The sequence below is a fragment of the Clarias gariepinus genome, chromosome 14, assembly GCF_024256425.1.
Source record: "Clarias gariepinus isolate MV-2021 ecotype Netherlands chromosome 14, CGAR_prim_01v2, whole genome shotgun sequence".
In the NCBI taxonomy this organism is placed as follows: domain Eukaryota; kingdom Metazoa; phylum Chordata; class Actinopteri; order Siluriformes; family Clariidae; genus Clarias; species Clarias gariepinus.
In genome coordinates, this window is record NC_071113.1 from 11,300,955 (window position 1) to 11,313,809 (window position 12,855).

The following is a 12,855-nucleotide window of genomic DNA, read 5'->3' on the forward strand; positions in this document are numbered from 1 at the left end:
CGTATAAAAAAAGATCATGTGTGGGTCAACCAGGATGGGGAGCTCAACAACATGCTGAATAATTAAATATTATAGTAAGTAAAAGTGCTGTTGTGCTGGATATCAGCACAGTATGAATCAGCTGTTAGCACAAGAACAGAGGCTGACTTACTTTTGTATAAGAGTTCTATAAACAAGAAATTAACTTCAAGTAACTGTAATTTCAGACAAGTATTCTGTTTATCTTTGCTCTGACTAACAGCCCATAATAAAGGATTGAATGAAACAAACTATTGCTAGGACTAGACGGACTGGCCTTTGGTCCTCATGGGCATGGGTGGGCCTTAGGTGCCCATGATCCTGGCACCAGTTTACATACTTATACTTATAATCACTGTCAATGTGTTATTGCTTTGTGGTGGGATACTCCTTAAGGCCATAGCTGGTGGAGCTATGTGAAAGTCATAGAAAGTAAGACTCATACTCTGGTTTCATAACCAGTCACCTTTTTTTTCTGTTCATTTACATTTAGGCATTTGGCAGACGCTCTTATCCAGAGCGACTTACATTTGATCTCATTACACATCTGAGCAGTTGAGGGTTAAGGGCCTTCCTCAAGGGCCCAACAGTGGAAACTTGGTGGTTGTGGGGTTTGAACCTGGGATCTTTCGAACCATAGTCCAATGCCTTAACCACTGAGCTACCCCTGCCCCCCTGCCCCCTGCCCCCATTGTTCACTCATTGTCAGAAAAAAAAAATCATTGTCACAATGATTAGCATGCTCTGTTTGGGTTTAAAGTGCTAAATACTTGCATTTGTACAGCTGTAAGTTAAATAACACATGAGAGATATGCCAAGCCGGGCTGCACGATTTGATTAATTTTTTTTTATCATGACACTACGATGTAGCTCTTAAAGCTCAGAGCATTTTTTGTTTTGTTGTTTTTCTAAAAAAAGAAAAAAAAGGTATACAGTATAGAGCTCAGGATTGTGCTGTATAGAGTGACATCCATTTTTTAAGCACAAAATAAGCAATATAATGAACTGAATTTAAGCTCATTTTAACCAGCTTCCCCAAAAGCGTCTAAATTGGAAACTGGGTCACAACGGCAAAGAAATAGCACAAATACACACAATCACGAGTTTCTATGGTTGTTTTCAGTTGTTCCTATGACCACAAAATAATAATAATAATATGCTCATTTTATGAGAGTGCTACATTTTTGTAACTTCATTCAAATGTTTTGGTAGTGCAAAAATTTACCCTTTATTAAAGCAATGACAACTTTTGTTTAACCTGACATATCGGAAAACACAAATACACAGTTTGAAATCTTTTTGTTTGGGGCACGAGGTGGGGTACACCCTGGACAGGGTACCAATCCATCGCATGTGTATATTAACTTATTTGCGATTAAATAATTGCACAGGTCCATATTATAATTTAGATTTTTATGCAATTAATAGTGCAGCACTAGTAGACAGTTAGATCTTGGTTAATATGTAAACACAGATTTTAGTTTTTACCCAGATAACCCGATTTAATTGTTGGATTCAAACTTATATACATATAGAAGTCCCTAACAGGGCATACCAACTTTGTATCACCTGTACTAATTTCACGCTAATGACTGTTAGTGCAAGCTGCCTTAAAAAAAAAAAACTAATAGAGTTCCTTGAAGGTCAGGCGTAAAGTAATAAAATAAAAGAGGAATACACATAAATAGGAAAAACAGTTTCAGTATCATAACAAATGTCGGTGCAAACATTGCACTAGATATAATTTACATGTTGCACTACAATATCATTTATATTATTGATTCATATGATATTGCATTTACAGTAGACTAAGTATTTCACTCAGGAACCCAAAAACTGATTTTAAGGAAAGTACAGACCCAGGAGCGGATTACTAGCTGAGGTTATTTATTTGACCCCTGCACGCAGAAGATTCGAAGGAAATACCTGTTTCCTTTTATTCATTTCCATATTTTATTACTTTGGCTTCTATTAGGTGTGTCTTTTCTGACAGCCAGCAGTCTTATTTCCACAATGCGGTTATAGATTTCCTGCCTCTGCCAACCTCACCAAGTTTCCCTTCTGACACAAAGAGCTCTCAAACCATAACCAGCTTTCAGGAAGAAATAAAAGTGGCTTAGATACTGTACAAGCAGTGAGCTAAAAACAGAAGCTCCACTGGCTGCCATGGTTAACAGGACCATGATAAGCACTAGCTCTGCAGATGCATGCTGGTGAGGAGTCAGTTAACAGACTCCTGTAATGTGTCTGCTCTTTAAAAAACATGGAGTATGCTTTTGAGGATGGAGCAGATTTGTCATAAGTGAGAATTAATTATCACAGGATTCATGACTCATGTGTAGAGCAATGGAGAGAGTGAGAGGTGTGAGTTTCCAAGCCTGCAACACACACCGATGTAAATCTGCAAAAAAGGGTCGCCAAAAAGAATGTCGCAGCTTTTGGTGGACTTTGTTTTGGTTTGGCCAGATGTGATACTGTGGGACTCACTAGCAGATGTTTTAAGTTATCCTGCATAGAAGCCAAACATGTAAGATATTCCCAGGCACCCCCACGGGTATTCCTTTGACATTCTTGAATACGTTTCATCCTAATACCTCCTAGTACTCCTACTTCTGCTTACATTATGGTCAAACGTATGGCAGGAAAATACTAATTTATTCATATATAACGTAGAGTTCCTCTTTAAATGAACCTCGTTAATGCTTTCACAGCCTTAGTTGCTATGCAAGCTCCTGCTCTTTGTTCGCTAATAGAGATAATTAGTCACTCAGGAATCATGACTGTATCAAGTTTGTCATATTTCTTTTTATGGCCTTCAGAACATTTCCTAGGTTCCTGTCACTGCAATGAACTCAGCTGTGCCACGCTGATAGTCTGCCAAAATTATTGCACAGTGCCATTTCATATCAGAGATACATGTGAGATCTTCTTTCTCTCTCTCTCTCTCTCTCTCTCTCTTTCTCTTTATGAGAACGGTGAACATTCATCATACCCAAGCACTACTGATTTCGCACATCTGAGAATATGAGAAAGTGTTTAAAGTGTTTTTAAGTGTTTAAGAAAGTGTTTGCTTTGTGTAAGCATATGCTTTATTAATATTTAAATAAGGAAGGAGTCTCCAGTGTCAGTGCTCTGTAAAAGATTCAAAGCTTAAGAGAGTCTTCAGGACAGAGCGACTTTGCATTTCGTGGTTTCTAGGCAACGTGACAAGCTGCATTTTTTCAGTCATAGTAACTTCAGAAAACAGAAACTAGAAAAAGTGGAAATTACATTAATAATTGATGCCAAATTGTTCAGGAAGCATGCTGTTACTTAAAAATTATAAACCTTGGGCTGGTGAAAGTGATTTGGCCTCATGACTATTCTTCCTATTTTTAATAAATTTTCCATAAACATGTCAAAAAGGTTCTTCGTATAGGTTGTTAGATGTTGTCTAGCTTCCTAGGAAAGTTCGGAACTAGAAAGTTAAACAACCAAATAAAGATAACTGAAGAACATCTAAAGGTTCTAAATGAATGAAAAGTAACAACATGCGCCATGTGGATTTACCATAAAAAAACAACACAGCATAGTTTTTTTTTTGACTAATTAAAGTCCTTAAACATAGGACACATCCCTTTAAGTGTGTATGGATATGCACAAACGTTGCTAGCTTCCAGTGAATGGTTGCCCATTTCTCTTCTCCTAATTCATGTCACAGTTCCTCTATGATAATGTGGCCTTCATGCCACCCAGCCACAAGTGACATGCCAAAGTTCCCTTTTGATCACATCATTCCTTTACGACTTTCAACACTTGGTTAAAATCAGCGTCAGCAGAGTTGATGCTTGCAACATATTAATTGCACAGCATTGCAAATTCTCGGAAAGTATCAGCAGACCAGTTGCCCCATCAATTAAGTCTTCTTTCAGCTGTGTACAGCACAACTCAACCAATTCATTAGCGCTGACTGAATATTAAAGCTTAGACTAAAATCTGAGAATGATAGGAGTGACAGTAGATCTCCTGAAGAAGTTGGATTAGCTTGTTTTTTTTTTACAATCAACACTAAAGCTTAGCAGCCTAACTTAACAACAAGCGTGATTATCATCATCTAAAATGAAGCAGGTACATTTTCATGAAAACAGTCAATAGTTTTGCAGTCTGCAGTCATTTTTACTTTAAAGGTTTACAACCAAGCCTTTATATGAAAAGCCTGATATATTTTGCAACATGTCATCTAAACAAGGAACCTGTAATGGCAGACAGAGAAAGCTGTGGAATGTGGTTATCAGATGTGACCACATTTAAAATCATTACAAACATCTGAATTCTGATAATATCTGGAGAATCTTGCTGGATGGATGAACAGACGCCAGTCGCCACGCTTGGTTAATGTGGCCTTTTCCAGAACTGCATCTTGTTGGTTCTTTTTCTAAAGCCTGTCCATTGAGCAAGATACACTGCCCGGCCCCCAAAAATTGTGTACTCTAATATTTCACTGGACTAACTTTTGTTTTGATCATGGCTGTGGCATCGCTTTGATAAGCTTATGCAATGTCACAACATTCATTTCTGTCCAAGATCTTGTACCGATGTGAGAGTCAGACCGCTATGTAAAAAGATTCTCACTGGGGTTAATGTCTGGACTCAGTGGTGGCCAATCCATGTGTGAAAAAACGATGTCTCATGTTCCCTGAACCAGTCTTTTACAATTTGAGCTGGATGAATCCTGGCATTATCTCTTCCTCAAAGATGACGGTTCAGCACTATCCTTCCAGGTTTTAATAATGCAAGTTTCAGTTCTTAACATAATTACAGTAGTTTCAGCAATCTCCATACTTGTTTTCTTTTCTTGCTGCAGGGCAATAATTCCACCCTTCTGAAACATAGCAACATCTTTGCCATGACCACAGGATATGTCTTAGTTAAATCCAGGTGGTGACTTTTTTTTGGCTGGGCAGTGTACTTTTTATATGTGTCTTCCTCACACTGTTGCATCAAAGTTGAAAGCACACAACTGCCTAAGTAATAGGCAATAAGCCTATTATATAAGCTTCATATAAGAGGCTGCATAAGCAAGCTTCACTTGCACAAAGGCAGAAGAACTCAAGTGTCCTGTACAGAGCCCTGACCTCAACCCCTGAACACTTGTAGGTTGACTTTATGAAAGCTAGTGATGTTGGTTAATATGCCAGTTTCGCTCAGTATTGCTGTCTAATCAAATACACCACCTCAGCACTTTCTGAATCATGCTTGTGAGCAGCACATGTCATTGGCCGATGCAAACAAGTTGTGGGTGTTATAATCTACATATAGATATAAAGTTTAAGGTCTCAAGTCTGTGTGTGTGTGTGTGTGTGTGTGTGTGTGTGTGTGTGTGTGTGTATGTGTGAGGGCTCCATCTGATATTTGTTGCATTTATTTATACCTCAAACTCTCTTATTTTTCTCATCTTCTAAATGCACCTATTTGTCTATATAAAGTAAAACAGCTACCACTCAACCCTCTAGAGTCTAGACAATAGTAGATTTGAACAACAAGCTTAATATAGGAGGTCACAACAGGGGATAAAATCGGTAATGTAATCGGTTTATGTTAATACTACATAAAGTGATCAGTTCCACACTACGTAATACTATTTATTTTTTAGCAACCTGTTGAAATTTACTTTAATATAAGCAGAAAACCACATTCTGATGAGATTATACGTAACTTATTCTTACACCTATTCTCAGTTTAAACACTGCCTCTGTTTCAATAGCTATTCAATTATTTGTAGTCATGAACATCGTAAACTCTCAATATAATAAGTACGGGTTTATTATATGAACACAATCCAACAATTCAAATATTAGCCTTGTTGTTTAAATCAGTACAATGATATTAATTATAGAGCTTTTTTTGTTTTTATTACTGACCAAACAAAGTAGGTAGAAGTTGGAAATACTTGTTTTGGAGTCATTGTAGAGTAGATAAAACCCTTTCAATTTAAGTAACCAGACGAACCAGTTATTCAGTTTCAATACCACTTAACCTGTGTAGGGGTGCGGGGGGCCTGAAAGCCAATTCCATGGAACTTAAAGCACAGGGCAGGTTGGCGTCTTGGATTGTGTACAGTACATACACTCACTCATTAGACTCACACAACCAGTCATACACTAAAGGTAATATGGAAATACCAGTCAGAATACAGTCTTTGGACTGTAGGAGGAAACCGAGTACCGAGTAGAAACCCACAAAGCACAGAACATGGAAACTAACAAACATATACACACACAGAGACTGGAGAAAGTCAAACCCCCAACCCTGGAGGTGTGAGGCAACAGTGATTAAAAAAAAACCCTGTTAAACCAAAAAACTCCCCTAAACTGGTTAATAAAACCCCGTAACAGATATTATAATGATGTGTAATATTCTCCTGGGTTATGATTTCCACCACAAAAAAACAGGAGAGAGAAACACTTATCTAGTTCTCACTTACATGTTTTTCTCCATCCATTTACATCCATCTAGGAACCTTTGTTGTCCAACTAGGGACCACAAAGGCCAATGGTGACCATTGTATTTATTTCCATTTTCACAACTGTGGTAGGACCTCCAGCCTACATTCACTCACGCATTCACACACTGCGGGCAATTAAGAAACGCCAATAAACCTAATCTGCATGTCTGTGGACAGTCGGAGGAAACTGGAGTACCCGGAGGGAACCTACTAAGCATGGGGAGAACATGCAAACTAAATTATCAATTTTTTATTTAGCCAAAACATAATATTGGTGCTAAAAAGTGTTTCACCTAGGTGTATTGTCCATAACATGTTTAAATTGAAATCTTTTAATAATCTTATTGTCATTCAGATACAACTTGGCCAATTTAGATTTTACATGAAAAGACATAAACATGAAAAAGTGTATTATTTTAAAATGCTAAATTGTTACGATATTTTAACATGAATTTGACATGGTTACAGATACTACAGATTATCGGGGTAAATAAAATCCATAATTTTCCACAGAACGCTTTAATTTAAGCAACACTTTTTAAGGTCATATACTTCTAGAAGCATACCCCAATTATAATATTAACACTTATAAAGACATATGAATCCTTTGCATTCTAAATTATTTTTATTTGATGCGAGACAGCATATCACTGACTCTGCAACCTGTCCAGAGTGTACCCCGCTCCAGGCCCTCCGCGACCCTGAATACAGGATAAAGTGGCATGGACAATGAATGAGTGAGAGAGTATATAGCTGAAAAATGGCCATGGCACATTTGCTAACGTAAAAAAAAATTAAAATCAGGACCAATACCGTGTTTTGGTGTTTCGATTACATTTATGCCATTTGGCAGACACCCTTATGCAAAGTGACTTACATTTTTATTCCATTATACATCTTAGTAATTGAGGGGTAAGGGCCTTGCTCAAGGGCCCAAAAGGGGCAACTTGGTAGTAGTGGTGGGGTTTGAACCTGGTTGTGTTGTCCAATGCGTTAACCACTGCCAATCTAAGTGAGTCTTAATTCAATCATGAATACATCTACAGTATTAGGAGATGTGTTATTGTTATTAGTGGTGCTTGCGAAGAAAAGCACTACTACTATTATCTTACAGGCTTATTCTTTTTTTTTTCCTTTGGCATGTACATGTCCTGTACCGTTTGTCGTAGACCAATAAATGAGGTGTCAAATCGTGTGGCTTTTTCGGGAATGGGGTGTTATGACTTTTCTAAGGGGGTGGAAAATCCCATAGACTTAACATTGAGACCAACTTTGACGGATTCTAGCGCAGAGCAAGAATTTTGTAGAAAAGTTACATTTACCACATTTGAAGAGGTTTGCAACCCTGCACAAGAGTATAAGTTTTACCCCCGGGGTACAAGAGATCCCCAAATTTGCCCCATTGACATATAATGAGGGGAAAATCCCATAGACTTAGTGACCAACTTTGGAGAATTTGGTAGAAATCTCAAGTTCACCACATTTAAAAAGGCTTGCAAACAGTGTCAGAACATACCCCGCAGGAGGGTATAAGTTTTGCCCCTGGGGCAGAAAAGGTGCCCACATTTGCCCTATTGACATATAATGCAGATTTTGGCGCATAACTACTACATTATCGTTTGTCGTAGACGCATGAAAAAGGTGTCAAATCGTGCGGTTTATTCGGGAATGGGGTGTTATGACTTTTCGGAGCACTGGGCAGTAAATTGCCCCAACAGGGGACAATTAATCTCCCCCCAAAAATCCCACAGACTTAACATTGAGACTAACTTTGACGGATTGAAGCGCAGAGTGAGCATTTGGTAAGAATAAAGAATGTACCACATTTGAAGAGACCAGTAACAGCAAGCACCACTCACATTTTCTTCATGTTCCTCTCTAGTTGTTATCGTAATCCGAGTTCTTGCACGAACTATTGCTGAAATTCACCAGTAGTGAGTTGGTAAAACCAGCACATGTCGGATAAAGGCAGTCTTACCTCCACGACCTGGACGTAACTGGAAGGAAACCAGCCGGTCTCTCCATCCTTCTCTCCTTCCCACCATCCTCCGGGCAGCGCGCGCGTGATGCGGATCAGCTCCCCGGGCTGGAAGCGCAATCCGCGCTCGTGCTGCTCTCCGCTGAACGCGTACAAACTCCGGCACAGCGAGCCCGACATCGCGAACTAAAGTTTCCCCGCGAAAAAACAAAACGATCACTCCGCACACTTTTACTCCTTTTATAGGCTTGTGTTTTTATCCCTCTCAGCTCCCGGTGTCCAGTGCCAGAGGAAACTGCGCTCCAGTGCTGCGGAGTCCCGTACAGATGTGCTCCTCTGGCAGCACGCGCGCGACAAAACCCCGAAACTCGTTCCCTATTGGACATATAGAGCAGTGCGCAGGGTGGGGAATCCACTGGCTGCGTCCCAAATCACACACTACTGTATCGGTATAACACACAGAGTACGCCACCTATGTGGCAACCTTTGACACTTTTTAAAGCAGCCGAACAGCATGTGTTTCCTGGACATGATTTCATCTCAGATTTTTTACATATCATTTGGAGTGTAGTCACTTGACAGAATGAGCACCAAGCAGTAAGTTACAGGGCCGTGAGAAAGTATTTGCCCCCACCCCCCCTTCTGGATTTTTTTCTTTCTTGCACATTTGTCACACTTAAATTCAGATCATCAAACAAATTCTAATTTTGCACAAAAATAACCAGAGTAAATACAAAACGCAGTTTTTAAATGATTGTTTTATTTAGTGTCACTAATGTAATCAGTGATATTATTATTTCTGGTTGAAGCCCACGCACATGTCTGCCTGTATTTCTGTACAGCAGAACTCTCTGCCCAACTCATTAATACAAAGAAACATAATTTTGAAAGGTTTTGCCTTGTTTATGCTAAGTTGTACTTCTTTTATCACCAGCCAAATACATTCCCTGTTCAGTAATCAGAGAGTGAATCACAGATCAGTAATCAGATAAAGATTATGTTTTGTCTTAAAACTACTCCAGCAAATTCAAATTCACTTATACCAGTTCAAGACTGTTATTTCAGCGGTGAAAATATTAACTAATCCAAGTAAAAATATTCAGTTTTTCTAATTAATGTCTATTGGTGCATGTGTTTGTTTACATTGAAGTATGGGGGAAGTGGGAGCCTATTTTAAAGTAGATTATTAAAACTCAAGTTTGCATGTTTTCCCTGTGGATGGTGGGTTACCTCCCAAAGTCCTGCGGATAAGGCTAATTGGTGTTTCCAAATGGCCTAGAGTATGTGTGTGCCCTGCAATGGATTGGAACCCTGTTCAGGGTGTACCCGGCCTTGTGCCATAAGTCTCCTGGAATAGACTCCAGGCAATCCTAAATACAGGATAAAGCAGTGTAGATGGTGAGTGAGTGAAAGAGCGAGTTTTGACCAATGTACAGAAAAAACCTTTTTCATTTATATACAAGGTAAAACGTTGTCCAAACCTGCTAAATTATGCTAATCATAAATGAACAGTGATTTTTAAAATACTGAGTTTAATTTTATTTCCCACACTCAGGTCTGGAGAAAACTTGGAACAGTGGTTAACTTTTTCCCAGGAAATCATCATTTAAAAACTGCATTTTGTATTTATTTAGGTTATTTTTGTGTAATATTAAAATTACGCCTGTATTAATTTTGATGATCTGATTAATTTCAGTGTGACAAATATAAAAAAAGAAGAAAAAAATGAGGAAGGGGGCAAATACATTTTCACAGCACTATACCTACAGGATGCAGCAGCCAAACGTTCACATGTTTCACACGTTTCGCACGTTTGGTGTGCAAATGCATGCGCCCAAAATCACAAGCGTGAAATCTTTCCACAGAACACATTACTAAAATTTAAACAAACAAACTGACACATTCCCTCATTATAATCTACACTATTTAGTTACTATAATGAGGCTCATTTGAGAAATTAAAGTAAAAAACATATCTATTGTACATCTTATTTTCTCTCATGCTTTATTGTTGCATGTATATTTTTTATGTCATTACTATAGTTATAATAGCATATTTTCCATTACCTATTGTACTGTGTACTATTCTACAGTACTACTATTGTAGTTGTACAAGTACTACCGGTAGTATGTGTAGTATTTATGACCAGTAAGTAGTACTATTGTAGTTAAACAAGTACTATGTTTCTACAAGATCTACAATGAGTATTATTATCATAATTAATTCATCTTCTTTACCTCTTATCCTGTACAATGTCTTGGGGTGCCTGTAACCTATCCCAGAAGGCTTTGAGCATGATGCAGGGATTAGATAATAACCTAACCTGCATGTCTTTGGAGTGTGGAAGTAAACCCACCACACACAGGGAGAGGATGCAAACTCCACAAAGACTTGAGGCAAAAATGGAACCTTTGATCCTTGGGGTTCAAGGCCACAGGGCTAACCACTATGCTATCATGCCACACTATTATTATCAACATTATCATCATCACCATGATGGCTAGCACTGATATCTCACACTTTCAGGGTTAAGGGTTTGGATTTTTTTCTCCTGTCTGTATTTGTGCATGTTATCCCTGTGTTTGGTGATTTTGTTGACCGGTAAAGTGTGTGTGTGTGTGTGTGTGTGTGTGTGTGTGTGCACACGCATACCTAGGGGTTGCAATATGTTGGGATTCTCAGCAATGTAACTTCCTATATAGCAATGACCGCTCTCCTGATGTCAATGCAGCAAACCACGACTTAGTGATGTCCTCTTGGATGGATGGATGGATGGCATCCATCCATCCATCCATCCATCCAAGATGACAGATGGATGGATGGATGGATGGATGGATAGATGGATGATTGAATATCCTAATTACTTTTGTGATGTAAAGTTAGATAAGTAGGAGATGGGACCTGGGCATTATCAGGCATTTCAAAAGATGTTTCAACATTAATTTCCCTCAAATTAACAGGTTTTAACGGATGTGAAAAAGTATGTCTATGTAACCATAGTATGGCTTTGTAACCCTTTCCAGGCTAATACATGTCACTTACTCTGTTTCTCATCTGTTCCTGAATGCCAGGTCTGGATGTGGCGAGTGAAATTTAACCCAACTTTCCAACTTTAACCCAACTTTTATTTGTGATTTTATTATATGACAAGTGCGCAAGATTTATCATGTGTCTGGCTGTAAGGTGTAATCTTCACACTGCACCACTATATGCTCACCATTCAACATTACCCAAAATCTTTGCCTCACTCATAAATTACTTTAAAATAAACTTACCCTCAACACGAACATACGAAGAATGTGAAAACTGGCTTTGTTGGAAAACTGCATGCAAAGTCAAAACAGCACAGTTGTGATTGAGTAACTTGGGGAAATTGGTCGGGTTAAAAATAAAATATTAAATTACATCAGTTGGCTTTTCCTGAGCATTTCCTACAGAAATGTTCACTTCTTGCATGGCCTAATCATGATTCTTTTTTTATTAAGCAATCTCAACGTTATGAAATGAGAGACCATGTGCCACATCGATCAATGAAGTAACATACAAGAAAGATAATAATGGGAAAGTAGAAGTGTAAATGTTTTAAATGGTTAGTGGCATCACCTAGCATCATCTCCTAATTAAGCATTTATACGTTCTGTCTGCTCTAACATCTTTCCTATTACTTGTAGTTATTGTAGTTTGAATCGTGTTTTTGTCAAGTTGCCACTGTTGGATACTTGAGCAAGGCTCTTAAACCTTCTACTCAAATCGCTTTGGATAAAAAGCATCTGCCAAAGAAACAATCATAAGTGTATTTAGGAAACGATGTGTAATAGTTGTTAATAGCAGATTAGATTCATTTCATGGGATGGTCAAGTCACACCTGGATTTGTGATGACATTTTTCTGTGAATGAAGCCATTAAAATGATTGACATGAAAACACAGTATGGTGATGACACTGATAGCTAATATTTGAATGGTGCAAACATGTAAAAGAAATCTGTACATCCATGCACGACAATACAGACCAAGATTGCTTGGTGCCATTGCCGTGAACATTCAGGAAAAAATCAGCTTGGTTTGATCGCCTGATGCGTTCTATTTTTGTGTGATAATGCACGACCTCTTCCTGCCCACCATATAACTTGCACATTACAGGAACTCGGCTCCAAGTTATTGCCACATCCATGTACAATCCTGACCCCGGTCCAAGCCATTTCCACATGTTTGGATTATTAAAGAAGTTCCTAGGAGGCCAGTATTTTAGACGTGGAACAATCATGTCTCTGGTGTACTGAGAAAAACTTTCTACCTTAATGGCATCAAAGCATAAGTGAAATGATGTGATGAGTGCATTAGTGTAGCAGGAAATTATATAGAGATATAAAAACG

General features: G+C 38.5%; 1 protein-coding gene across 2 annotated transcripts in view; it reads right to left on the reverse strand.

The window, feature by feature from the left end:
* LOC128541368 (growth arrest-specific protein 7-like) overlaps positions 1–8,930 on the reverse strand; it is a 51,061-nt gene extending 42,131 nt beyond the window's left edge. Inside the window, exon 1 of one of the 2 annotated variants that reach the window (XM_053511750.1) lies at positions 8,481–8,930. In XM_053511750.1, the coding sequence (XP_053367725.1) occupies positions 8,481–8,660 (180 nt within the window). In that variant the 5' untranslated portion in view covers positions 8,661–8,930. The remainder of the gene's footprint in view (positions 1–8,480) is intronic. The other variant, XM_053511749.1, reaches the window with a different exon arrangement.
* Between the last annotated feature and the right edge of the window lie 3,925 nt (positions 8,931–12,855).